This window comes from Carcharhinus amblyrhynchos, chromosome 26, assembly GCF_965287045.1.
Source record: "Carcharhinus amblyrhynchos chromosome 26, sCarAmb.v2.hapA, whole genome shotgun sequence".
Classification (NCBI taxonomy): domain Eukaryota; kingdom Metazoa; phylum Chordata; class Chondrichthyes; order Carcharhiniformes; family Carcharhinidae; genus Carcharhinus; species Carcharhinus amblyrhynchos.
Window position 1 is genome coordinate 27,529,175 of NC_137349.1, and position 26,740 is coordinate 27,555,914.

General features: G+C 41.0%; 1 protein-coding gene across 2 annotated transcripts in view; it reads right to left on the reverse strand.

Annotated features, from left to right (window-relative positions):
• Positions 1–215: 215 nt before the first annotated feature.
• The window catches only part of marchf2 (membrane-associated ring finger (C3HC4) 2), a 49,305-nt gene continuing 22,780 nt past the window's right edge, over positions 216–26,740 (reverse strand). For both annotated transcript variants that reach the window (XM_080212658.1, XM_080212659.1), the window contains exons 2-5: positions 24,187–24,401; positions 14,726–14,921; positions 12,978–13,187; positions 216–5,404 (exon numbers count right to left, since the gene is read on the reverse strand). In XM_080212658.1, coding sequence (XP_080068784.1) covers positions 5,252–5,404; positions 12,978–13,187; positions 14,726–14,921; positions 24,187–24,362 — 735 coding nt within the window. In that variant the 5' untranslated portion in view covers positions 24,363–24,401 and the 3' untranslated portion in view covers positions 216–5,251. The remainder of the gene's footprint in view (positions 5,405–12,977; positions 13,188–14,725; positions 14,922–24,186; positions 24,402–26,740) is intronic.

A 26,740-nucleotide genomic window follows, 5' to 3' on the forward strand; every position in this document is an offset into this window, starting at 1 on the left:
AGATGCATAATTCCACCCAAATGCTTAAAACTAGTTCTCTGTCCAATTAGTTAGAAGGAGCAAAGAATAGTCATGGAATTTTTTGGATCCATTTAATCTAAGACAATCAGTGGAATGAAACGCCAGAAAGATCATCACATAGTTGTGCACACTCAAATGTTGCACGTTTAAGACTCTTTGGGAGCATAAATTCAGTTTTAAAAACATTGACAAAAGTACTCATGCACCAAATTAAATTTTAAAATTTCAAAAAAAAACATTCAAGGAAGAAAGGGATCAGCTCAAGATCAAGAAACAGGGTCTTAAAAAGAATATGGCATGGTTTATTTTGTTCTGCTCCATTTTCAAAAGGGAAAGACTGATTCTCAGTCACTAAAACTTCGGCACACACCACTGGAAAATGTCCAAATCTAACAGCTCAACCTTTTTGCAATAATTGTGGCTACATCTCAACTACATTCCCGTACTTTTCAAAATGGATTTGTTTCACAATGTCAACATAGTCATTGGATAAACCCACATCAGACCAGTTTTTTTTAGTGCAGATATCACATTTTTGAAATGCTCAACTCCTTGCAGCATTGGTAATCACGAAATGGGAAATAAAATTTTCCTTCAACTTTCCTGATAAGCTTTCGCTGGAGTACAGGTCATATAGTTGCTGGTCACCTTATTTGATACCTCAGCCCAATGGCAATGCTATCATGAGGTGAACATTAACCTCTTAATAGTCATTTATTATGCATCAGGGACCAGGCCCATCCTTTTCACATGTCAGATATCCACATATGTGTACTGATCTGCAGGGTTTAGTAGCCAGTGGTTAGGAGCAGAACTGTGAATCGGATTCCACAATTCTGCTTCAGCATTGATAAATGTTTGTTATAACATCACCAGTGCTACATTCCTAGCATCAGTGAGCAGGAAATTGTTCCCATAGTCTAATTTTCTTAGTATCATAAAATCATTTTCACTTTTCTGTTAGCCTCACTTTTAACCAGGTACAAAGAATGAGGCAAACTAATCTGCATTGTCATATCTCACTTGATATTAGACAAAATAATTACTTTTCTTTAACCAATTCTATTAACAAGAATAGGAAATTGAAGAATAACTAATTCATATAGTGAACATACATTGCAAACTTATTTTGGACAGGAATTAAATGCAATGTTAAAAGTTGCAGGTCAAATGAAAAGGATAATCTACAACTTTAACAAAACATTCTTATCCAATTCCATTTTTAAACCTGTAGGATATCCCAACACCAGGTTAAAGTCCAACAGGTTTATCTGGTATCACAAGCTTTCAGAGCAGTGCTCTGAAAGCTCCTGATACCAAATAAACTTGTTGGACTTTAGCCTGGTGTTGAGAGACTTCTTACTATGCCCACCCCAGTCCAACACCAGCATTTCCACATCACCTTTAATCTGATCATCAAAAATGTGCTTGTGCAATGAATTAAGATTTAACGAGGGCAACAAGCTACATTTTGTCTTGTACCATTTTGTTTAAACAAAAATAAATTTTGCATCTGTAACAGATACAGGTGCAACTTTACACACAGATTAACAAAAATGATCAAAACAAGAAATATTTGTAGAAGAATACCTATTCAACAAGTACGTTGGAGTTAATTGGAGAGGAGTTCAAATAAGCAAATTAAGGCTCAAGATGGCAGATTGTAAAGAAAGTCAGCAATCACATTAAACAAAAAGAGGAAATGTAAACAAACGCACATTCTTTATACAGTACAGTTTTGTACTTAAAGCCCCACAGGCAGATGCTTGTCTATGTTAAGAACTGACAACGATGATGTGTGTGTTGCACAAGTCAGCAAGGTATTCCCAGCAGCCAGACAATGAAGTATAAAACTTAAGCAGCTTTTCAAAAGTGGTAAGTTCAAGAACCATTAACAGATTACATTGCTGAGATTCCTGTACCTGACCAGAGGAAAGGCTCTGCACACCCCCATATATTGCGCAGTCAGTTTTGCATTAAACAGAGCAAGTTTGTGTCAAGCTTTAAAGCTTTGATGATCACTACATTGTTCACGTCAAATCAAAGAACAACGGGGTATTATACCTTTTTAATATTGCGATTTAAATTGAGCACTAGGACAAGTGGTTAAAAGACATAGTTTAGGAAAACAAAGGCAATTTTTTTCAAAATTCCCCTAACAGGTCAGTTTGCCTCAGTGGTAACATGCATCTTCAAGTCAGAGATTTGTGGATTGAATGCCCTCTTTCTTCACACAAATCAAGACTTGAGCACATAATTTAGTCTGATATTTGAGTTGGAGTGCTGCATTGTCAGAAATGTTGTTGACTGGAGACGATCAGCCAAGTTCTTGCCTACCTTTCAGGTGGATGTAAATGTTGCCACAGAATTTTTTTTAAAGGAGGCACTGGCAGATCTCCTCATCTTCTAGCCAATATTCCTCCTTCAACTACAACTAAAATAGATCAAACATTTGTTCATTACACTGCTTTTGAAAGTCTATCTACAAGGTCAATAAAAATCACTAATGAAAAAGTAATCCATTGGCTATGAAATGTTTTGGGGTGTCCTGAAAGTGTTATAAAGCCCTATATTTGCTTTCTTTTAGCAAGCTAGCTAAAACATACTTTTATTATCCCAATTTTCTTAAGCAACAAATAGATGTGGTTGGAAGCATAGGATTAACAATATGTAGCATTTCCAATCAACAGTTCAAAACTGAAGAGCAAGATTGTTTACAATAATGTCACAAGCCACTTCCATGTAAACTGGTTGTTAACACAATGAAGGCACACCTAATATCATTTGCCAAATAGGATTAAAGTACTCCTTTGCTTTTGTTTTAGTCAAATTCAAACATTACAATATTAAAAGAAAACAATTCAGAATGCTGAATAGCTAATAAAAACAAAGTGCTTTTCCAATGTTCCTCTGCATTTCATTTCAGCTTATAAGTTTTTCTTTTTATCTCATGATTTCACTCATGGAAATTCTGATAGAATCACAAATACTTAAACATAATGTTTAGTTTTCATTGACAACAAACTATTGGTAAAAGCATCTAATTTTTATTTTTTTTTGGTAGGGATAATGATAAAATGAGATGTGGGAGTATAAATGGGGCTTCACTGGAACTTGTGTGTCATGTTTTATGATGGCGATGTTTGTGTGTTGGCTGAATCTTAGCTTATACTTATTTGTTCAATGTTTCTCACTGTCGATGGCAGGGACTTTCCAGCTCTTCCTGTTGGTGGGATTTTCCAGTCCTGCCGAAGGCCACCCCTTGCGATGAGTCACCCGGTGGCAGGGTGACCAGGCAATGCAAATGGTTTTTGACTTTAGTGTGACTGGAAGATCCTGCCAGCAGCAAGTCACCTCTGCTGCCAGAAAACCCTGGCTGATGATTTGCTACAAAAATATGTACAGGTAATTGACAAAGGAGAGAAAAGTATGAAATGAAGATAAATAAAAGCTGTACAGTTTATGAGTTGAATCATCACAACCAAAGTTCACTGTTCTGTCACCATCAGTTTCAATTTAGAGATCAATGATCAAAAGTAGAAACACTGAACTAAACAAAATTTTTAAAAAATTATGGTTTTACCAAACTTATGCTTAAACTTTACAACATTTGGAATTGCACAAAACCCTTAAAATGTGCATCAAGTACTCTGCATTAAAAAAATTCTGAAAAATAAGAAGTGGTAAACATATTGAAAAGTGAGTTTAAATGCAATAAGTCCCCTTTAATTTTTTTTCCACAGGCTCTACAGTGGCCAGAATTCTTCGGCCTCGCCTACAGCTGGGTTTCTCTGGTCCTGCTGCAGTAAATAGGTTTGACTGAGCGTCAAATTCTCCATTCCCATTGGCAGCATGAGTGGGGTGTGAGAGATGGGAGAATTTTGGCCAGTATTCTTTTGTTACCTCACTCAAATGTTTGCAGATGATTTAGAGAGACAGGAAGGAGGTGTAAATACATCTAACAGACAAGAAAGCAAAAAAAATCATTTTAAGCTCCTCCAATTAACCTTTAAGAGGGGGAAGTGGGTTTGGGAAGAAACATTTATTTAATCTGCCCACAACCAATTTTATTCTGTAACCAAATAAGGATTTCCGCTGTCCAATTTTTGTTCAAGCCAAATTTTCTCAAATTAATTGCAGTGAAAAATGATAAGCGCTTTGAATTACCCTCTCCTAGACTTTCCTTCCTTCTCAAGAGCTCTATATGGATTTCAAAATATTAATGATTTCTACGACTCCAATTCTGCACTTTGACTTACTCTAACCTTCCTTGGACACCATTATCGTGTTTGAAAATTATAAAGTTGATCTCAGAATTTCTTATTTAGTGAGGTTCACAAGCTTTCTGACTATGTACTGTGGCCATAAGTACAGAAAATTGACTTAGTGTTGCTAACTTTATCACAAAAATATGATTTTAAAAACATGCTAAGTATTTGGTGCCCAAGAGTGTAATTTATTAAAGCCAGGAGAAAACTGCCCAAGAATAACTAATATAACATTAGAATATTAAATATCACTTATTTGATATCAAGTTGTCACAAATTAGTGATGCGCAAGATAATGTGCACAGGTTACGTGCACATTTCTTATATCTTCCATAGAAATTCAAAACAATACAATTCTAACCTTTTGGGTGCACATTTAAACTTTTTGAATTCCAATTGGGCTTGGATCTCCATTCTGTCACTTCTCTATTTAAAAATAATATTCAGCAAAAATAAAATTAGGACGGGTCTCGACGACTTTACATAATTAGTGCTGACCAACCCAATAACTGATTACTGTGCAATGCTAAGGGTACACTTTATGTTCAAGGCTAGTTGTTGCCTCTTGTTTATAATAAAGTAGGCTAAGATCACACACTTCTCATCCTTTATGTTTTTTGCCCTGCTCTTTGCACAGGATAGCACAAATGATTGTCAAATTTCAAACTCCACGTTTTCATTCCATAAGCTTCAACCAAACAATGGGAGAATAATCACCATTTAATTGAGTAGAGATAACATGATGTTTTTAATCCCATTGTTCATTAACATTAAGATTGCATTCTGATGCTGGCTGCATATATACTGGCTCCTGAGAATGTTGCAAATGAAGTTTCTTTCTTGCGTGTATTCCACGAAACAAGTTGCTGCTGTGCCGGTGTTGGCTGTAGTTACATAGCACGCTTTGGGACAAGTGTAAATTGTGAGAATTTTCAATTCGTTGTAGTTCTTTGCCAATAAATTTACACAATTGTTTCACTGGAATCTTTCCTCACGAGCTTTGACGAAAGGAGAGAATGTTGAGTGGCATTGTTATGGTCTGCAGCCATCAATCGGACCTTTTGGTTGGTCCTTCGCCATTCTGAGTAGAGTTGGCAGTGATAGCGGAATGAAACCTTTGGGCAAAAATCAGCATGAGTTATTTTTACAAGCACTGTATATCTCCCTTCAAATTTCATCCTCCTCAATATAAATTTTCTTGAAGAGGTAATGGCATTCTGGAGTAGAACTTCATATCAGGTTGGAAAGCACATTGATAGGCTCACCAGGCTAAACCCAACTATTTGCTCACTTGTCGCTGGTCAAGAATTGCAATCATAAACAGGAATAAGGAAGGTTAAATATTTCTCTCTTCCCTAACACAGGGACACAGAAGTCTGTTACAGCACCAAGACATGTTTGGTGGCAATTAGCCAAATTAGTCCAAGCCAGGGATTGAACTATGAATTTTGCTGCTGTTTTAGGCTAGAAGAACGTTATGTTGAGTATGCATCCATACAGCTCCAACACAGGCTGTTTTTCTTGTAAAAATTCCATAGGTTGATTTTTAAGTTACTAGTCAGTTTAATTTGCACCTTCCAAATCACTGAACAAAGGGGAAAGCTGTTCATAATATCATTCAGTTTTGGACTACATATATCCCATGCTCCAAGTAATCTTGCACACAGGAACCTGCCTAAACATGGGCTTTGTATTTGTATGACAGAAGGTAGGCAACAACTTCCATTGTTTGCTGGAGCAGACGAGTGAAGGAGCAGAGAGAGAGCTAAGATTTTACCTGTTAAAAACCTGTTTAAAATAAGTTTAAAGCACTTTGTTCTTTGTAGAACTGTTTAACGCATTTATTTATTGTATTTACTGCTTTAAGAATTCTGAGGGAGTGGTTAGCAGGCAGTTGTGGGACATCAGCTTTAAATCAGCGCCAGGTTTAAAAGGAGGCCTGGTGTAGACAGCGGGCAGCGTCAGAGCGGGCAGTGGAGTGAGAGGGAAGCAGAGTGAGCTATTAGGGCTTAATATCAAAAAGGGCTTGAGTGAAAAAAGGCCAGGTGAGTTCGTTTGAAAAAACAAGGAAAAAAAAAAAATTTTTTTCAGAACGACTACAGTGAATAATGGAGAGGCATGTGATGTGTGGTTTCTGTATGATGTGGGAACTGGTGGACTCCAGGGTCCATCCCAGTGACCATGTCTGCAGTAAGTGCAGGTTGCTGGAGGAGCTCCAGCTCAAGGTGGATGAGCTGGCCTCTGAGCTACAGACACTGAGGCTCATCAGGGGGAGAGAGGGTGCCATTGTCAATGGGGTGCAAGAGACATCCACCCCCCCTAGACAGGCTAACTCTAAGGGTCAGGAACAAGAGGGGGCTGCTGGGAGGAGGAAGGGGGGGTGAGGAGCAGGGGAAGGAGAGTGGGGAGAGGAGGAAGGAGGGTGGGGAGCGGAGGCCTCAGCCTCTTAATCTGCATAACAGGTTTGAGGTTCTTGCTTCCAGTCTGGAAGAGGACGAGGCAGGAGAGGTTGGTGAGCAAACTGCACACGGTACAGTGATGCAGCAGGACATAGGCAAAGAGAAGGGGAAAAGGAACGTAGTAGTGATTGGGGATAGTGGGGTGAAGGGTATTGACACTGTCCTTTGTTGCAATGACAAAGTGCACAGAAGGGTGTGTTGTCTGCCTGGTGCTCGGGTCCGGGATGTCGCAGCTGGGCTGCAGAGGAACCTGGAGTGGGAGGGAGAGAATCCGGTCGTTGTGGTACATGTGGGTGCCGGCGACGTAAGCAAAATGCGGACTGAGGATCTGGGGAGGGAGTATGAAAAGCTGGAAATGGAATTAAAAAGTAGAACCGACAAGGTGGTCATCTCTGGGCTACTGCCTGAACCGAGTGCAGACGGGCATATGGTTGACAGGATTAAGGAAGTGAATGGGTGGCTCAGGGATTGGTGTGGGAGGAATGGGTGTGAATTTATGGGGCATTGGCACCAGTATTGGGGTAGGTGGGACCTGTTCGGGCGGGATGGGGTTGGTCTGAACCGTGCTGGGGGGGGGGGGGGGGGGGGGGGTAGGGTAGGTGACGTTACGAGGTCTAAAGTTAAGGATAGGGTACAGGTAAGGGACGAGGCCGAGGATGTCCCAATAATAGAGGGAGTAGGGGGCGTGAGTATGGTTGGTGGCGTTACGGCAAATAGGGTCCAGGTGAAGGCTGGGATGAAAGCGCTTTATCTGAATGCACGAAGCATTCGGAATAAAGTGGATGAGCTGGTGGCGCAGATCGACACAAATGGATACGATCTGGTGGCCATTACAGAGACGTGGCTGCAAGGTGACAGGGACTGGGAGCTGAATGTACAGGGCTATCAAGTGTTTAGGAAGGATAAGCAGGAGGGAAAAGGGGGAGGCGTAGCTCTGCTGATTAAGGATAGCATCAAGGTGGTAGCAAGGGATGATATTGGAGCCAAGGAGCAGAAAGTGGAATTGTTGTGGGTGGAGATTAGGAACAGCAAAGGGAGGAAGACGCTGGTGGGTGTCGTCTATAGGCCCCCAAATAATGATCTGGAGGTGGGGCGGGCTGTTAACGCGCAAATAAGTGCGGCGTGCAGGAATGGGACGGCCGTAGTTATGGGGGATTTCAATCTGCATATTGATTGGTCGACCCATGTTGGACACGGTGGGCTCGAGGAGGAGTTCTTGGAATGCTGCCGGGATAGTTTCCTGGAACAGTGCATGTTGGAGCCAACGAGGGAGAGAGCTATCTTGGATCTCGTGCTATGTAATGAGGCGGGTAGAATTAGGGACCTTGCGGTGAAGGATTCTCTTGGGGAGAGTGATCATTGTATGGTGGAGTTTCTGGTGCAGATGGAGGAGGAGAAAGTGGGTTCCCAGACACGCGTACTTTGTTTGAATAGAGGGGAGTACGGTAGGATGAGAGAAGAATTGGCGAATGTTGACTGGGGGAGTGCGTTGGAGGGAGGGTCTGCTGAGGAGCAGTGGAGGATCTTTAAGGAGATCTTTCTTGGTGCTCAGCAGAAATTTATTCCGATGGTCAAAAAGGACAGTAGGAGGAGAGGTAATAAGCCGTGGATAACGAAGGAGGTGAAGGAAAGTATTAAATTAAAAGCGGAGGAATTTAGAGTAGCTAAGAGTAGTGGGCGAGAAGAGGATTGGGAGAGGTTTAAATGTCAACAAAGATTGACAAAGAAGTTGATAAAGAAGGGTAGGAGAAACTATGAAGCTGGGCTAGCACTTAATATAAAAAAAAAGCAAGAGTTTTTATAAATATATAAAAAGGAAGAGGCTGGCTAGGGTGAACGTTGGTCCTTTAGAGGATGAGAAAGGGGACCTAGTGGTAGGGGATCGGGATATGGCTCAGGTATTGAATAACTTTTTTGTTTCTGTCTTCACGGAGGAGGACGTGAATAATTTGCCGGGTGTTAGTGATGGAAAGGTGGTAGGACTGGAGGGTCTTCATGACATTACTGTTACTAGAGAGGCGGTGCTCAACAGACTGGAGGGGCTGATTGTGGACAAGTCCCCAGGACCGGATGGAATGCATCCGAGGGTTCTGAAAGAAATGGCGGAGGTGATAGTGGATGCCTTGGTGGTTATTTTCCAGATGTCGCTGGGTTCCGGGGAAGTGCCGGAAGATTGGAAAACGGCTAACGTTACGCCGTTGTTTAAGAAGGGTGCCAGGCAAAAGGCGGGGAATTATAGGCCAGTTAGTTTAACGTCTGTGGTAGGTAAAATGTTAGAATCCGTCATTAAGGAGGAAATTGCGAGGCATCTTGAAGGCAATTGCTTGATAGAGCGGACGCAGCATGGTTTCATTAAAGGGAAGTCGTGTCTGACAAATTTACTGGAGTTCTATGAGGATGTGGATAGAGGAGAGCCGGTGGATGTGGTCTTTCTGGATTTTCAGAAGGCGGTTGACAAAGTACCTCACAACACGTTATTGCAGAAGGTCGAGGGACATGGAGTTGGGGGTAGGGTGTTAGCGTGGATAGAGGATTGGTTGTCAAATAGGAGGCAGAGAGTGGGGGTCAACGGGTGCTATTCGGATTGGCAGATGGTGACTAGTGGAGTGCCCCAGGGGTCGGTGCTGGGGCCTCAGCTTTTTACCATTTATATAGATGATCTGGAGGGGGGAACCGAGTGTAGGGTGTTGAAATTTGCTGATGATACCAAGATTGGGGGAACGGCAAATTGTGCGGAGGGTGTGGAGAGTCTGCAGAAGGATCTAGATAGGCTGGGCGAATGGGCCAGGAAATGGCAAATGGAATTTAATGTTGGCAAGTGTGAGGTGGTCCACTTTGGTAGGAAGAATGGTAGGAAGGACTGTTACTTACGGGGCGAAAAACTGCAGCAGGCGACGGTGCAGAGGGACCTCGGGGTCCTTGTGCATGAGTCGCAAAAGCCCAGCTTGCAGGTGCAGCAGGTGGTCAGGAAGGCGAATGGGATGCTGGCCTTCATAGCGAGGGGGATTGAATATAAAAGTAGGGAGGTCTTGCTGCGGCTGTATAGGGCATTGGTGAGGCCGCAGCTGGAGTACTGTGTGCAGTTTTGGGCGCCGCACCTGCGCAAAGATATTTTGGCCTTGGAGGGAGTGCAGAGGAGGTTTACTAGGCTGATACCGGAGTTGAGGGGGTTGAGCTATGAGGAGAGGCTGAATAAACTAGGCTTGTACTCGTTGGAGTTTAGAAGAATGAGGGGAGATCTCATTGAGACGTATAAGATGATGAATGGGATGGATAGGATAGAGGTGGAGAGACTCTTCCCGCTCAAAAAAGACAGTAGGACTAGGGGGCACAGCCTCAAGATAAAGGGGGGGGGGGCGGTTTAGAACGGAGTTGAGGAGGAACTTCTTCACTCAAAGGGTGGTGAATCTCTGGAATTCTCTGCCCGTTGAAGTGGTGGAGGCTACCTCGCTAAATATTTTTAAGACGCGGGTTGATGGGTTTTTGATAAGAGAGGGGATTAAGGGTTATGGGGAGAGGGCGGGAAGGTGGAACTGAGCCACGACAGATCAGCCATGATCTTATTGAATGGCGGGGCAGGCTCGAAGGGCTAGATGGCCTACTCCTGCTCCTATTTCTTATGTTCTTAAGTACAGTGAAAGGTCAGTGTACTAGAGTGCACTAGAGTGGCAATTCGACTTTTTTGTTGAAGCCATACAGGTATTAAGAAACAGCTGTTTGGGGCTACTTACTGCACTACAGTAAGATATAATGAACAGTCATCACTTTACGCCGTTATCACAGTGCCCAAGTGGCCATTTTAAAATGGTATTGATAAAAGGCCTGCTCTGAGTAAAGTTTTGAACCAAAGTTCCTTGGGTGGAGGATGAGGAAAATAAAAAATGTATGCATACAATAAGGATTAGCCACCATATTAGGAGAAAGATCTGGAGAGAGAATATTAACACATTAGAGCAGCATATTATTTAGATTTCTGAAACAAGTTAAATTATCTTTATTTTTAAAAAAGTCTGAAACAAACTGTTTTGGCAAAAGTGCTTAAAGTTTAGTTCATCTTGGTTTCAAAGGGTGAGAGTTTACAGCCTCACTCAAAACCATAAAACCCTGCCCCTAAAATTCCTACAACAGACCTTTCCATGGTCCGTCCTTTGCCAACTTCGATTCAATTGGCAGGTGGGACAGTAAAATTCCAGCCAAAATATCTAATAGTAGCATATATTTTACAAAACTAATCATTTTCAGTAATGTGCTAATTGTGAACACAGGACACATACTCAGAAATTGAACTTGAACACATACTATATCAACCTATTAATGCCATTTTGCCTTGCACTTATACATGCACCATTTGGTGTATGTGCAAGTGCAAGGCAAAATGGCATTAATAGATTGATATAGAGGACAGCTGCTTTAGCCACTTACTACTTGTTCTGGACCAAGTATTAGTCCTATTCTCCTTTGTCAAAACTGCTCATTGTACTGGGTTCATCCTGGAATGCAACAATAACTTCTGGATTCTTCCTCCCATACTTATCCTTACCTCCAACAAGTGCAAGCAGTTCATGGGCTTCTTGGTCTCCAATATTGAGACCATCCAACCACTGTCACTGCCTCCGTTTCCCTTTCCTTAGCCTTGAATTTGCACCATTCTTCAGTTTTTCTCTCATCCTCTTCATGCCCTATCTAGGCATCTTTTCTGAGAGAGTTACCCCCTGCTCCATGGACCCTATTCCTACTAACTCTCACCAGCTGTTATGAAGGGTCATCTAGACTGGAAACATTGGCTCTATTCTCTCTCCATAGATGCTGTCAAACCTGCAGGAATTTTCCAGCATTTGTTTTTATTTCCAGCATCCACAGTATTTTGCTTCTACCCAACCTACTTTTCTGGCTTTGCTTTTGTATTCTCTCTTTAAGTTGGTTTGTGTGCAGCCCATGATTGATTTTGTTTACGTGTGAGTGGCCATTGACAAGTTACTTGAACTAAGTTTAAGTTCCCCAGACTAAGCTTTTGCTCATCAGCCCAAATATTTGCTTGTGTTTCTCTTACTTGAACTAATTTTATTTTAGCAGAACTGAAGGTCCATTAGATCTGCTATTATGAGCTCCAAGGCTTAAATCGGGCAAGACTGCTGTTATTATTTAGAACTTTGAAGGAGGCCCATAGTCCAAGCTACAAGTGTAAATTAATAAATCTCCACAAAAACTTAAAAAAAAATCTACTGGCAAAGTTTAAGTTTAGAAACTATGAGCCAGATTGCATTTTAAAAAAAACATTAAAATTAGGACAAGCTCATTTCCTTAAATTCATTTAAACTTGGCACAGCGTCTTGGTTTTATTCGATACCCGATTTTTACTGACTTGACTATTTTTTTTGCAGCCGATATCCAAATCACAGATCAGATGCCACATTGATTTCTGCATTTATTTGAGGTTTTTTATCACATCAGTTAGAGCCAAATTTTCATAGCACCATTTAAATTGACATGTCAGCCAATTCTCTATAAAACCAAAGTTGTGATTAATGCATCAACAGGGATGGAGTGAAACACTGGTATGGATATTTTGCTGATGGAAAACACAATTTTCCATAAACAATTTGAAATCTTGTAGGTGTCGTGCTTATAATACTGCAAGTTGTGTCATTGAAAACAATTTCAAAGACTGATTTGTAATCTAACTCCATCACTATTTAGGATTTTCTTCTCTGAATCGCCAAAATCTTTGGAATCGGAATTTATCCAAATTTCTTTTAATACACATCTGATCCTATCTCCAGGAGTGGTAAGAACAATACTTGAATACTTTACTATTGTTTGCTTTTAACTCATAGATGTTAACACATTTGAGCAGCATGCCTCACAGCGCAAGACACCCGGGTTCAATTCTGGCCTTGGGTCACTGCCTGTGTGGAGTTTGCACATTCTCCTTGTGTCTGCGTGGGTTTCCAGTGGGTGCTCTGGTTTCCTCCCACTGTCCAAAAATGTGCCGGTTAGGTTGACTGGTCATGCTAAATTGACCTTAGTATCAGGGGAATTCATATGTGGGGCTGCAGGAGTGGGGCTGGTCTGCACTGTAGGAATTCTATGATTCTAACACTAACACAAAGTTACCCGAGGGGGATGCAAAAGGGAAAACATCCTAGGAGTCTAAGGATTAAATGAGTTGAAATAAACAAAATTACTGTGGAATGATATTTAATTCACCAAATTCTTGATGTCTACTTACCAGTGTCCACAGGACATAGATGGTAAAAAGTGCAACAGTGAGTGCAATAAGTCCAACTGCCTCCAGGCGGCTGTTGAATTGTAAATGATCCTGTGCTCCTCTCAAACAGAGCCACCCAGAAATTGCTGCTAATGGAGTGATGAAAAGAAAGCAAATCATGTCACAAAATAACGTCCTCTTCTCATTCCTGGGACCAGGATCTCTGAGCCACTGGAAGACAGGACAGTTGCATTACAAATCCAAATAAAGTATGCAATTTGAACAGACAAATGCAGCAAAATTAACTTGTTCTGTAGCTTTCAGTAAACTTCAAAAGAAACAGTCAGAATTGTAGCACCAAGGTAAAACCTGGATGGGTGGATGGAAATTCCTCCACGTGCAATACATACAACAAATCTGTTCTTAATTTAAATGTACGATTTTGTGACAGTATGTGGGGGAAACCTTCCCCTACAATGCTCTACAAATTGTTGTGGTCTGTTTTCTATCACAGTTTCTTTTTAACATTAGCACCAATTCCAATGGATTGAATGCATTCAGGGTCCAATAACTATGGTCTACATTTCAAGAAAACGGAATCATTCAATCATGATAGTATGATACCCAAGAAAGAGGAAAAAGATTGATTCACCCATTCCACTGTGCTGATTTTTTAGTGCAGTGGGTTGGGAGATTTAAGCAGGGCCAGATTAGCACGATCCGTGCTGGGTGTCTGGCCCTGAGCACGTCTCTCAGCACTGGATTTCTGGTGCTGTCAGCTCTGTGCTGGAAACAGGCACAGAAACACATTACATATGCACGCCTTCACTGGAATCTATTTAAATATCATTAACAGGCTCAAGACTGAAATCTCCAGGCCCGTAAACCTTCTCCCCACCACCCACTGCCAGAAGTACTGCACTCCAGCAGAGATTATTATATCTCCTCACTAACGGGGATCGGGTGGCCCAACCCTGCTGGAGTGAAGGAGGGGCAATCAGGACCCCCAAAAGGTCAGGTGGCAGGGGTGGGGGTCCACTTTACCCCTTGGGCATTGGAACCTTGGCAGTGCCAGCCTGGGCGCCCAGCACTGCCCAAGGGGTAAAGTGCTGATGTCCAGGCATCTTGGCACTGACCACCGAAGGGGGCAGGTCCTAATAGGGATGTCTGATAGGAGTCAGGACTGTGGGGGGGACAATTTCTTACGTGATATATGCTGGTGCACTCAGCAGAGTGTGGGAGATTCTTCTCTTAACTCCCACTGAAAAAAAAACATATTATTTATTCCAGTTTTCACGCAAATTTGGCACTTCGAATTTTTGGGGGAAATTGCTCCCGAAAGCTTACTTTTCTCTCAGCTCTGCGAAACAGCTTGAAACACATTGTTCTAAATTAAGGATGCTATGTAAATGCAAGTTGCTGTCATATAGTTTTTTAAAAAATCTTTTTCTGCTAAAGTAGTATCATTGGTACAGCTCTTCAGACTGTATTTTCCTTCTCTTTCTTTCCACCAGTTTTAATTACATCATTATAAAGCTCAGTATTTACATATGCATAGTGGAGACAGTATTACACAAAATATTGCCTAGCTTAAAACTTGATACTCTATTTAGTCCTCTAAAATCAGAAAAATTGTTTATAAAATCTTGCAAAGAAATAAAACTTACAAAAGCAAATTTAAATATATATCAAAAATTAGAATTATCTTTCAAAGGTTGCCTTTAAATATAATAATATAATGCAACCTATGATTGTTTTGCTACACCCACCTCCCTCAAAGGTCTAGGCCTTCGCTCCACCACAAACTCAGTGTGGCAAAGTTCGCAATAGCTGGTATTGGAAGATGAAAGCCATCGCTCTAGGCAGGTTTTGTGTACTGTTCCAAGTGTTCCAGTGCAGTCACAAGGTGACAGCAAGCTTTCCAAGTTGTTGCCCTCATGACATATCCGGCAAATCGGTCCATCACTGGAAGTGAAATACATACATTTTATCTAGATCTGCTCTTTACTCTATGTGAAGCATTCTTCTGCACATTATAACCTGTTAATAATGGCGCAAAGAGCCAAAAATGTGATTGTGAATTCCAGAGCAGTGAGCAGTTGTTGACTAACCAGTAAGCAGATTATGCAATGAAGTTCTAAACTGTACCCTAATCTTGGCATTCGATGAGGCTGATTTATTGTCTGAATTTCGTACATACATTTATTGCCCACTGTTAAATTATAGACTCTTCATTCCTATACGTGCATTATATTTAAACTAAACAGAAAACGATGGTAGTCCTCATCAGCAAAAGACAAATAGTCAAAACAAAATCTAAACTTTTATGATCATCTCAGATGTGTAGGCCCCTTATAATGTTCCACTAAAATTCAATTACCAACTGAAATTGCTTGGCATTAAAATATCTTTCTTTTTTATTAATTGCTAAAGAATTCAAATTTGCTCAGCTGGTGAATTTGAGACACAGTGAAAAGGTTCAATCTCTGCTCCATTCGGTTCCCAATCTGAACTGCACAAATTGGCAGGAGCCAAATGAAAATTACATCTCCCTGGGGTAGAGGGAAAATAAAATTGTGCCTGTCAGGAGCTCATCATCGCTCACCATCCAGACTTCCTTTGCAGGAATCTGGAGCGGACACTCACAACATCCCAGCCCCTTCTCTTCCACCCCTACTCTGCCTCCCACAAACCCCAAATCCTATATCAAATTATCATAGCAGGAATACTTTCAGAGATTTAATAATGCAAGAAATTTAGTTTTGGTCTTGTCTCTATTTCAAATCTTATTCAATTTCACAATATATTTAAAGTGCAGGAGGCCATTCTCCTGCCTTATCTCCACAATCCTGCACATTTTCTCTTTTCAGACAGCAAATTTAATTCCCCTTTGAAATGGCTGGTTCAAATCCACCTCCAACATCTTCTCAGGAAGTTCATTCCAGACTCCAATTACCCTCTGGGTGAAAAAACTTCTTCTCATATTACTTTAACTTCTTTTGCCACTTATTTTGAATCTGTGCCCTCTAATTCATAGAATCTCAGAATCCTTACAGTGCAGAAGGAGGACATTCTGTATCAATTCTTACTCATCTCTATCCTGTAACCCCACGTATTTACCCTGCTAATCCCCCTAACTACACATCTTTGGACACCAAGGGACAATTTAGCATGCTCAATCCACCTTACCTGCATATCTTTGGATTGTGGGAGGAAATCAGAGCACCCGGAGGAAATCCACGTGGACACGAGGAGAATGTGCAAACTCCACACAGTCACCCAAGCCAGAATCAAAACAGGGTTCCTGGTGCTGTGAAGCAGCAGTGCTAATCACTATGCCACCATGCATTCACCATTTACCCTATACATATCCCTCAGGATCTTGAAGACTTTTTGATGTAGCCTTAGGAAAATATTTAAAAAATAGGTTTTTGCTTTCCTTTGTTGTAGCCCAGTTTATCCAAAGATTCAGGAAACCAGAAAACCATTCTTTAGATAGGAAAATTGTTCGTGTCCCTCCATTTATTAAAAAAGGTGAGAGGACAGTGAGGGAATATGACTCTGGGAGGAAGACCAGTCAGCCTGACATCTTCTGCTGGGAAAATACCCAGGTCTATAATTAAAGACATGATGACTGTAACCTTGAAAAACGTCAGCTGATTAGAGAAAGTGCTAGCATATATTTGTAAAGATTAGGTCACACTTGACAAATGTGAGTGAATTTTTTTTGACGAGCTATTTAAGGTAGTGGACAGGGGAATGTCTCTGGATGTTATTGATATGGACATTTGATAAGTTCCTCATAACAGACTTGACAAAAATTGAGACTTATGGAATTGAAAACAAATTATTGACCTGCTTAGAAATATGCTGAGGAGATGACCAGTGAGTAAGAATAGTGGGCAGGTACTCTAATTGCAGGATGTAATTTATGATGTACCACAAGATGTGTTATGCCCTCAACTATTCATTGTATTCAACCATCAAAGCAACTAAACAATGCAAAGTCAGATATCCAAATTTACTGATGACAAAAGACAAGCAGCATTGTAAATACTGCAGATGAAGCATAAAATTACAAATAATTTAAGTGAATGGGCACATTTGAGGCAAATTAGATTTCAACGTAGGCAAATGTGACCTTCAAAGCATGCTGTAGGTTACTTTTTAAATGGGGAACAGTTAAAAACCGAGGTGGTCCAGAATATTAAAGGATGAAACTCAGGTCTGGAATTGTGAGTTATGGGGATAAGTTGGGAAAGTGGAGTCGAAGATCAGATGAGTCACAATCTAATTGGATGGTGGAGCAGACTAGATCGGCAGAATGGTCTACACTGCTCTTTTGTCTTAATGGTCTAAAGTCTGCCTTTAAAAAGTATGATGATGGATTTGCTGTCGGCTCATTCCATCTCTTGTCAAGGAGCTAATTGTGGAAGTGGTCCTATGCAACCAAAGGAATTGTTCTCATTTACCCTTGCCAGGCCTTGGTTGACCACATAAAGCCAGGATCTACATGCGTATCATTGCGTCTTTTATAAAGGACTAAATGTCTTCAGCAGACCCAATTCTAGAAGGATGTGATTAGCTTAAACCTATCTGCTAGCTTCATCTTAGTTGTTAGCTCCAAGGGGAGCTAAGGACAAAAATTTGTCTTCATTGTTAGGTTCTGCTTTCCCTCTTGGAATACGTCTTCTTTGAGTTCAAATGGGATGTGCTCCTGATGTATTGTTGCAAGTGCCGAAGACTTGCCCAGAAACATATGCATAACCACCTCTGACAATTTAGAATGGGGTCATGCCCTGGCTTCTTGGCAGCAAAACACACTACTTTAACACACTTCCAGAGTCAGAGGAGGGTGTTTGGATTTTCAAGCCCAGAGAATTCAAAACATGCCACCCATATATCTCACATTCCAACTCCAACAAACACAGGAAATCATCTCACAAACAGAACCTCATAGGATTGCTTTATTTCATCACTGATTTTGTAGATTAATTTCTTCTCCTCTTCAGTATCCCCGCCACCCACTCCATACAGCACACTTCAAAAGACCAGCAATCACGCTTTTATGTTTCCTGAGAAAGCTCCAGATGCTACAGCCCATCACCACCCATCTACCACCTACAGAAAATACAACAGCGTCCCATTAAGAATGGAACTTCACTTGCTCTGTCCCACTCTAATGCATTCTAGTGCATTAACATACTGGATAATATTGTCATTGTATAAATGCAAGAGGAAGCAATGAGCGGGTTTTTCTCCCTCTCCACTGCATGTTTTGTGACACTGGGAGGTGGCACACCACTCGCTGGCAGTGGGGCCTTACGATCCCATCGTTGTCAATGGGCTTCCCTTTGCATACAAACCTTGCCGCCGGGAAACCCACAGTGGGGATGCGCTGTCAGTGGAATTGTATTTCCCTGTTGGTATGAACAGCTGCAAGTTTTCAACGTATATGTTGCACTAACCCCTTTTCCCATCATGTGAAAGCAAATATTGACTGACATCCATCTGAATCATCAACAAACCCATGTTACACACCATTAGCAATGTGTCAAAGAGATGGAATTTGCGTTGATGTTAAGAGGGGGATTTTTCTGTGGAATCAGGACTTTGCTTACTTGGTCCCTTAATAGTTTGCTGTTGCTTCACTATTGCTCCCTCACATAAATGCCCCAATCTACCACTATCACGGATATCCGCATTCATCTAATTCAGGCTTTTTGAGCATCCGATTGCAAGTGCTGCACCACTGGTGGCCGTACCTTTGGCTACCAAAGAAATTCCCTCCCCAAACCTCTCCATCCCCATTTCTCCTTTGGAGCAGAAATAGGCAATTCTGCCCCACAAGCCTGCTCAGCCGTTCAATACAAACATGGCTGATCTTGTTTCAACCTCAACATCACTTTTGCTACCTGTTCTCCATAACTCCTTCAACCTATTACTAATTAAAAATCTGCATCTCCTCAAGTTTACTCAAAGTCCCGGCATCCACCACATTCTGGGGTAATGAATCCTTTGAAAGAAGTAATTTTGGATCATCTCCGCTTTAAGCCTGCCACCCCTTATCCAAAACTATGACCTCTCATTCTGGATTGCCCCACAGGGGAACCATTCTCTCTATGTCTATTTTGTCAATCTGCAATATCATCTTATATACTTAATTAGACCTCCATTCATTCGTCTAAACTCTACAGAAAATAAGCCTAAACTGCTCAATTGCTCTTCATAAGTCAACCTCTCATCTCCAGAATCAACGTAGTGAACCTCCCCTGATCTGCCTTCAATGCAACTACATCCCTCTTTCAAGCATGGGGGCCAAAACTGTATACAATATTCCAGGTGCGGTCTCACTAATGTTTTAGCGACACCTCCCCACTTTTATTCTCTTTTTCTTTAGCAAAAAGTGCCAAAATTCCATTTGCCTTCCTTGTTACCTGCTATAAGTGCGTATTAAGTTTTCCGTGATTCATGCATGAGGACACCCAGATCACTCTGCACCCAAAAACTCTGAAGTTTCTCTCCATTTCGATAATAAGTTGCCTTTCTATTTTTCTGAAGAAATTGGGTAACCTCAGATTTATCTACGTCAAAGTTCCATCTGCCAAATTTTGTCCATTTACCCAACCTAGGTCTTTCTGGATTTTCAGAAGGCGTTTGACAAGGTACCTCACAGGAGGTTATTGCAGAAGGTCAGGGGACAGGAGTTGGGGGTAGGGTGTTAGCGTGGATAGAGGATTGGTTGTCAAATAGGAGGCAGAGAGTGGGGGTCAATGGGTGCTATTCGGATTGGCGGATGGTGACTAGTGGAGTGCCTCAGGGGTCGGTGCTGGAGCCTCAGCTATTTACCATATTTATAGATGATCTGGAGGAGGGAACCGAGTGTAGGGTGTCAAAATTTGCTGATGACACCAAGATTGGAGGAAAGGCAAATTGTGCGGAGGGTGTGGAGAGTCTACAGAAGGATCTAGATAGGCTGGGCGAATGGGCCAGGAAATGGCAAATGGAATTTAATGTTGGCAAGTGCGAGGTGGTCCACTTTGGTAGGAATAATGGAGTGCAGAGGAGGTTTACTAGGCTGATGCCTAGTTGAGGGGGTTGAGCTATGAGGAGAGGCTGAATAAACTAGGCTTGTACTCGTTAGAGTTTAGAAGAATGAGGGAAGATCTCATTGAGACGTATAAGATGATGAATGGGATGGATAGGATAGAGGTGGAGAGACTCTTCCCACTCAGAAAGGAGAATAGGACTAGGGGGCACAGCCTCAAGATAAAGGGGGGGCGGTTTAGAACAGAGTTGAGGAGGAACTTCTTCACTCAAAGGGTGGTGAATCTCTGGAATTCTCTGCCCGTTGAAGTGGTGGAGGCTACCTCGCTAAATATTTTTAAGACGCGGGTTGATGGGTTTTTGATAAGAGAGGGGATTAAGGGTTATGGGGAGAAGGCGGGAATGTGGAACTGAGCCACGACAGATCAGCCATGATCTTACTGAATGGCGGGGCAGGCTCGAAGGGCTAGATGGCCTACTCCTGCTCCTATTTCTTATGTTCTTATGTTCTATCCACATCCATTTGTATACTTATTTCTTTATTACAACTTACTTCCCTCTCATTTTAGTGCCATCTGCAAATTTGTTACAGTACATTCTAGCCAAGTCATTAATATAGGTTGAAAATAGTTGGGGCCGCGAGAACCAAACCCTGTGCCATCCCACTGGTTATATCTTGCCCACCAGAAAAGGACCCATTTATCCTGACTCTGCTTTCTGTTTGTTAGCCAGTCCTCTATCCTCTATTTAAGCCAATAGGTTGTCCTTAACCCCATGTGATGACGTATTGTGCATTAAGCTTTTGTGTGCAACACCTTATCAAATGCCTTCTGAAAGTCCAGATGTGCTACATCTACAGGACCCCATTATTCACGTTGATCGTTACATCTTCAAAGAACTCTAGCAAATTAGTTAGACACTATTTACCCTTCACAAAACCATGTTGACTCTGATGGATTGTGTTTTGACTTTCCAAATGTCCATTATTACTTCCTTGATAATGGATTCTAACAATTTCCCAATGACAAATGTGAAACTAACTTGTCTATGGTTTTCTACTTTGTCTTCCTGCCTTTTAAGGAAAGGCATTACATTAGCATTTTTTCAATCCTTGGATCCCTTCCCGCATCCAGGGAATTTTGTAATATTATAACTAATGGATCTATTATATCTACTGTCATTTTCTTTAAGACTTTAAGATGTAGGCCATCCTACAAGTCCCCACCTGGGGACTTGTCTGCCTTCAATCCCAATAATTTGCTTAATGCCTTTTATCTAGTGATGATAGTTACAGAAAAGGAGAAACTTAGAACAATCTTACCTGTTACTATTGGAATAGTACTACTGTCCTCCACTGTGAAAACTGAGGCAAAACACTGATTTAGTGTCCCTGCCATTTTTATGATCCCACTATTAACTCTCCACTCTCATTCTCCAAGGAGACAACATTCACTTTAGTTACTCGCTTCCTTTCTATATACTTAATAGAATCGTTTGCTATCCTTTTTTATACTTTGCGCTAGTTTTCTTTCATAATTTACCTTTGCCCTTTTTTTTTTAAGTAACCTTTTGCTGATCTTCGTTTTCCAGTCTTCCAGGCTGTCACTGGCCTGTGCAATATGGTATACCTTTGTTTTTGTCTGTGTTATTTTTAATTTCCTCATTTAGCCTCTTTTACAATCTTTCTTCTTCTCTGGAATATATTTTATTTGACAGAAATTGAACATCACCTTAGACATCCGCCACTGCTCATCGAGTGTCCTACTTTTCAATCTTCCTGCCCAGTCCACTCGGGCCAAATTTGTCCTCATGCCTATGTAATTACCTTTGTTTAACTCCAAAAGATTAGTGTGGGATTCCAGTTTCTTGTTCTCAAATGGAATTTGAAATTCTAGCATGCTATGATTACTCTTCACTGGCACAATGGTTAGCACTATTACCTCAGTGCCAGGGACCCAGGTTCAATTCCAGCCTTGGATGACTGTCTATGTGGAGCTTGCATACTCTCCCCGGGTGGGTTTCCTCTGGATGCTTCGGTTTATTCCCATAGTCCAATGACATGCAGGTTAGGGGGATACAGGGTAAGCGTCGGTGCAGACTCAATGGGCTGAATGGCCTTCTGCACTGTAGGGGTTCTATGATAAGATCATTAACTAATTCCTCTTCATTACATAATACCAAATCTAGAATGGCCTGTTTCTTGATTGTTTTTTGGGACAATGTGATGTGGAACCAATGTAATACAGTTAATGAATCCTCCCTTGAGGCTACTGTTGCCAATTTGATTAACCTAGTCTATGGGCAGCATTGTGGTTAGCACCATTGTCTCTCAGCACCAGGGACCCGGGTTCAATTCTGGCCTCGGATCACTATCTGTTTACGTGTTCTCCCCTGAGTTTACGTGTCTGCCTGAGTTTCCTCCGGGGGCTCCGGTTTCCTCCCATAGTTCAAAGATATGAGGGTTAGGTTGATTGGCCACACTAAATGGACTATAGTGTCAGGGGGATTAGTAGGGTAAATGTGTGGGGTTACAGGAATAGGGCCTGGGTGGGATTGAGGTTGGTACAGACTCAATGGGCCGAATGGTGTCTTTTGTACTGTAGGAATTCTATGATTCTATGATCTATGATCGGCATATAAAAGGTCATCCATGATTATTGCTGTACCTTTCTTACAAACCCCCAGTATTTCTTGGTTGATACTTGGTCCCACTGTGGAACTACTGTTTGGAGAACTACAGATTATTCCCACTAGGGACTTCTTTCCCTTGTTATTTCTTATTTCCGCCCAGACTGATTCCACATCTTAATCACCTGTGCCAATATCATTTCCCACTAAAACACTGATCACTACCTGTACTAACAAAGCTACACCATCTCCTTTTCCTTTCTATCCTTCCAAAACAGTCCCTCTTGGACTTGGTCTCCTTGTAACAATGTGTTAGTACTCATCATTAATTCATACCAGTTTGTCTCTATTTGCATTGTTAATTCATTAATTTTATTACAAATGCTTCATGCTTTCCAATACAAAGCCTTTAAATTTGTTCTGTTATCTAATTTCCTCACTATCGTGTGATTTCTTGGTGCATCGTGGCCACTAACTTGCACTCTTACCTTCTCCTTTAACTTTGGTTTTCAAATCTCCATGCAACTGAACCCTCCCCCTCTTTGAGTAAGTTTATGGTCATCTGCCCAAATATCTAATGAAAGCATTCATCATGCTTGGTTTCATTGGTCAGAACATTGAATAAAGGAGTTGGGACATCTTGTTGAAGTTGTACAAGACATTAGTAAGGCCACAATTGGAATACTGTGTACAGTTCTGGTCACCCTATTGTAGAAAAGATATTATTAAACTAGAATGAGTGCAGAAGAGATTTACTAGGATGCTACTGGGGCTTGATGGTTTGAGTTATAAGGAGAGGCTGGATAGACCAGGCCTTTTCTCTCTGGTGCATAGGAGGCTGAGGGGTGATCTGATAGAGGTCTATAAAATAATGAGGGGCATACATCAGGTAGATAGTCAATATCTTTTCCCAAAGGTAGCAGAGTCTAAAACTAGAGGGCATAGGTTTAAGCTGAGAGAGGACTGATACAAAAATGTCCAGGGGGCAATTTTTTCACACAGAGGGTGGTGAGTATTTGGAACCAGGTGCCAGAGGAAATAGTAGAGGCAAGCACAATTTGTCTTTTAAAAAGCATTTTGACAGTTACATGGGTAAGATGAGCAGAGAGGGATATGGGCCAAACATGGGCAATTGGGACTAGCTTAGGGGTTTAAAAAAGGCAGCATGGACAAGTTGGGCCGAAGGGCCTGTTTTCATGCTGTAAACCTCTATGACTATCTGCCTTATGTGGCCCTCAGAGTTTGTGCTGTGTTTTAGCCAAAATGAAGTTTTTGGGAAGTTTTGTGTTAAAGGCACTATTTAAATACAAGTTGCTGCTATTGGCATCCTGATTAAAATTAGACAATTAAGAGGTATACTGCAGTTACCAGTAACTCACCATAATATCTCAAACCCACAGACAAACTTGGCTCCCAATTAATTGCATAGAAACAAAATCCTAGTTGAAAAGTACGATAGCTTCAAAGCTACGAAACAAATTGTTTTGAAACATTGCGAAGAATAAAATGACAAGTGCATTTGTAGTTTCTAACATTAACACCTCACCCAAATTACCTTTGAGTGCTTAGAGCTTTAATGACAGTTGACAGCAGACGTCCATTTTTTGCTGTTACTTGCGTGACGTACTGTGGCCGCCCCACATCAGTTGCCGTTACCGTCTTAGAAAAGGTGGCATTGCCAGTACAATCACAAAGAGATCCTGGAAGATGACAGCAGTCGCCTGTTGTCATGGCAACAAGGAGTTGATACCCTCCACATTCACGCTGCGTCTGAAATACACAATATGTAGGAATATCAATGTTTTCAATCAATTTAGTACAAGCTAATCACGAATGAATATGAAAAACCTTGTTGACATTTACTATTCAGCCCATAATAACTACTATATACATGTGAAAATAAGATTGTGGAAAGACCAGTTGGAGGAGGATTCATGTTGACCCTGCTATCAATCATTTGTAATGCTAACTCTTAGCAGAGGTAACTTTACCAAATAAACTGTAAATTTCAAAAGCCCTGGGAAATCTTTCCACAGGACAGTGAGTCAATCAAGAATGAGAGACATATTAACCTCTTCTCTACTAATTTCCCATGACTAGAATTGTGCACAATTAGAAAAAGATCAATTCTATTCATAAACAAAGACCTACCTAATTTTACTCATTCCCTTCAATAGCCCTGACTAATAAAATATATCCATCACCCATCTTGAAATCTATAAAGGTTATATTGCCTTCCCCGATTAGGCATACCCAACAGCCTTTGAGGAAGTTATAACTTATTGTACATCCATCTCTTCATTTATAACCTTGAAACCACATCCTCTTGTCCTAGAGTTTGTGTTCATATTGAACATCACTTTGGGATACTGTTGATCTATTTTCCTTAAGACAGTGAAGTCAACTTGATTAAACATGGCAGGCCTCATTTAAAATGTTGTGCAGAGCTCCGGTTTTTACATTATGAAAAGGAGAGGAACATTGGAAAAGGTGCAAAAATGAGATTTACATAAAAGTTACCAGACTGAGGAGTACGGTTACCATATAAGGTTGAACAGATAAAGGCTCTTTGGAAAAATATTATAGGTTTGATTTAGTTCTTTCAAATTACGAATGAAATAAACAGCTTGAATGTGGAAAGAATGTTTCCACTTGTGGAAGAGTTCAAAACTAAAGGCCATAAAAGTTAGATAGTCACTAACAAATCTAGCAAGGAAATAAGGATATATTTCTTTATTCAGAGAGTGGTTAGAATGTGGAACTCATTACCACAGGAAATGGTTGAGGCAAATAGTTTAGATATTTTCAGAAGGAAACCAGATGAGCATGTGAAAAAAAATCGAAAGATGGAAAGCTGAAAGGCTGTGATGGGATAGATGATATGGGAGGAGACTCAGATGAAGTATAAACATCAACAAAGACCAGCTGGGTTGAATGGCCTGTTTCAATGTTGAATGTTCTATGTAAAAGGCAAACTTGGCATCAGCAGTAAAGATCTTCTAATAATGCTCCAAAATTGATCAATTTAGAAAGAAACTCCATATTTTTAACCCACGTCACACCCGGGCTGCAAAAACCTTGTGGCTTCTCCCTTTTCAGGTTTAACCATAGTTCCTTGCAATATAAAAATTACTCGATGAAATACGGATGGGGAAGGGCAAAGATAGAAAGAAAAGGGGACATATGTTTTTTGATATGAGTACTAAGAATCACTGCCCATCTGGAAATGGAACACAGGATACCTTTATTGTTCCAGAGTGCAATTGCATCTTCTAACAACAAGGTGGTAAACTTATAACTACCAACAAATCTAATTGGAGTATGGCTTCTTTAGTTCTTCATTGCATGTAATCTGGTGCATTAGAAACCCTTTTGTGTAATCAGAGAAACAAGCTCTGATCTCATATGAAATGCATTATCTATCTAGTGTTTACATCCTTTAGTTTTGAACTCTTCCACAAAGTGGAAACATGCTTTCCACATCCAAGCTGCTCAACTCATTCATAATTTTAATCTATTAAAAGTTTTTAAAAAAATCACTTAAATTTCTATCATTGTTGAAAGTCTTATGAAAATCATACTGCCTCAAGTGGCTCTCATGACAGAACTGAAGTTACAGGAATACATGTTTGAATCATTGATTATGCCAACATCTGTGTAAAGCAGATGAGATAATTTGCCTCTACCCTCCTTTTCTTTCTCCAAAAAGATGAGGCAAGGTTGACACCATTACCCACAGATTGGCTGGTAAAATTACACCAGCTTCCTTACATGTACTATAGCATCCCTAAATCTCAGTTTCTTGGATTAGGCATGTAGCACTTTTCCCTCAGTAGAAGCACGTTGTATTAGGCACATGGAAACCAATGAGTTTTTCACACCAACAATGGTGGGGTTCAGCATGCAGCAGACACCCAGTGACAAAAGAAGCTCAAATCTTACATTCTCCCCAGATATATCAATTCCTAATTTGGGGAAGATGTGGTGGTAATGTCCAGAGACCAAAAGATAATGTTGTGGGAAAATGGGTTCAAATCCCACCACGGCAACTGTGGAGGAAATTAAACTCAATTAATAATTATGGAATATAAAGCTAGAATCAGTAATGG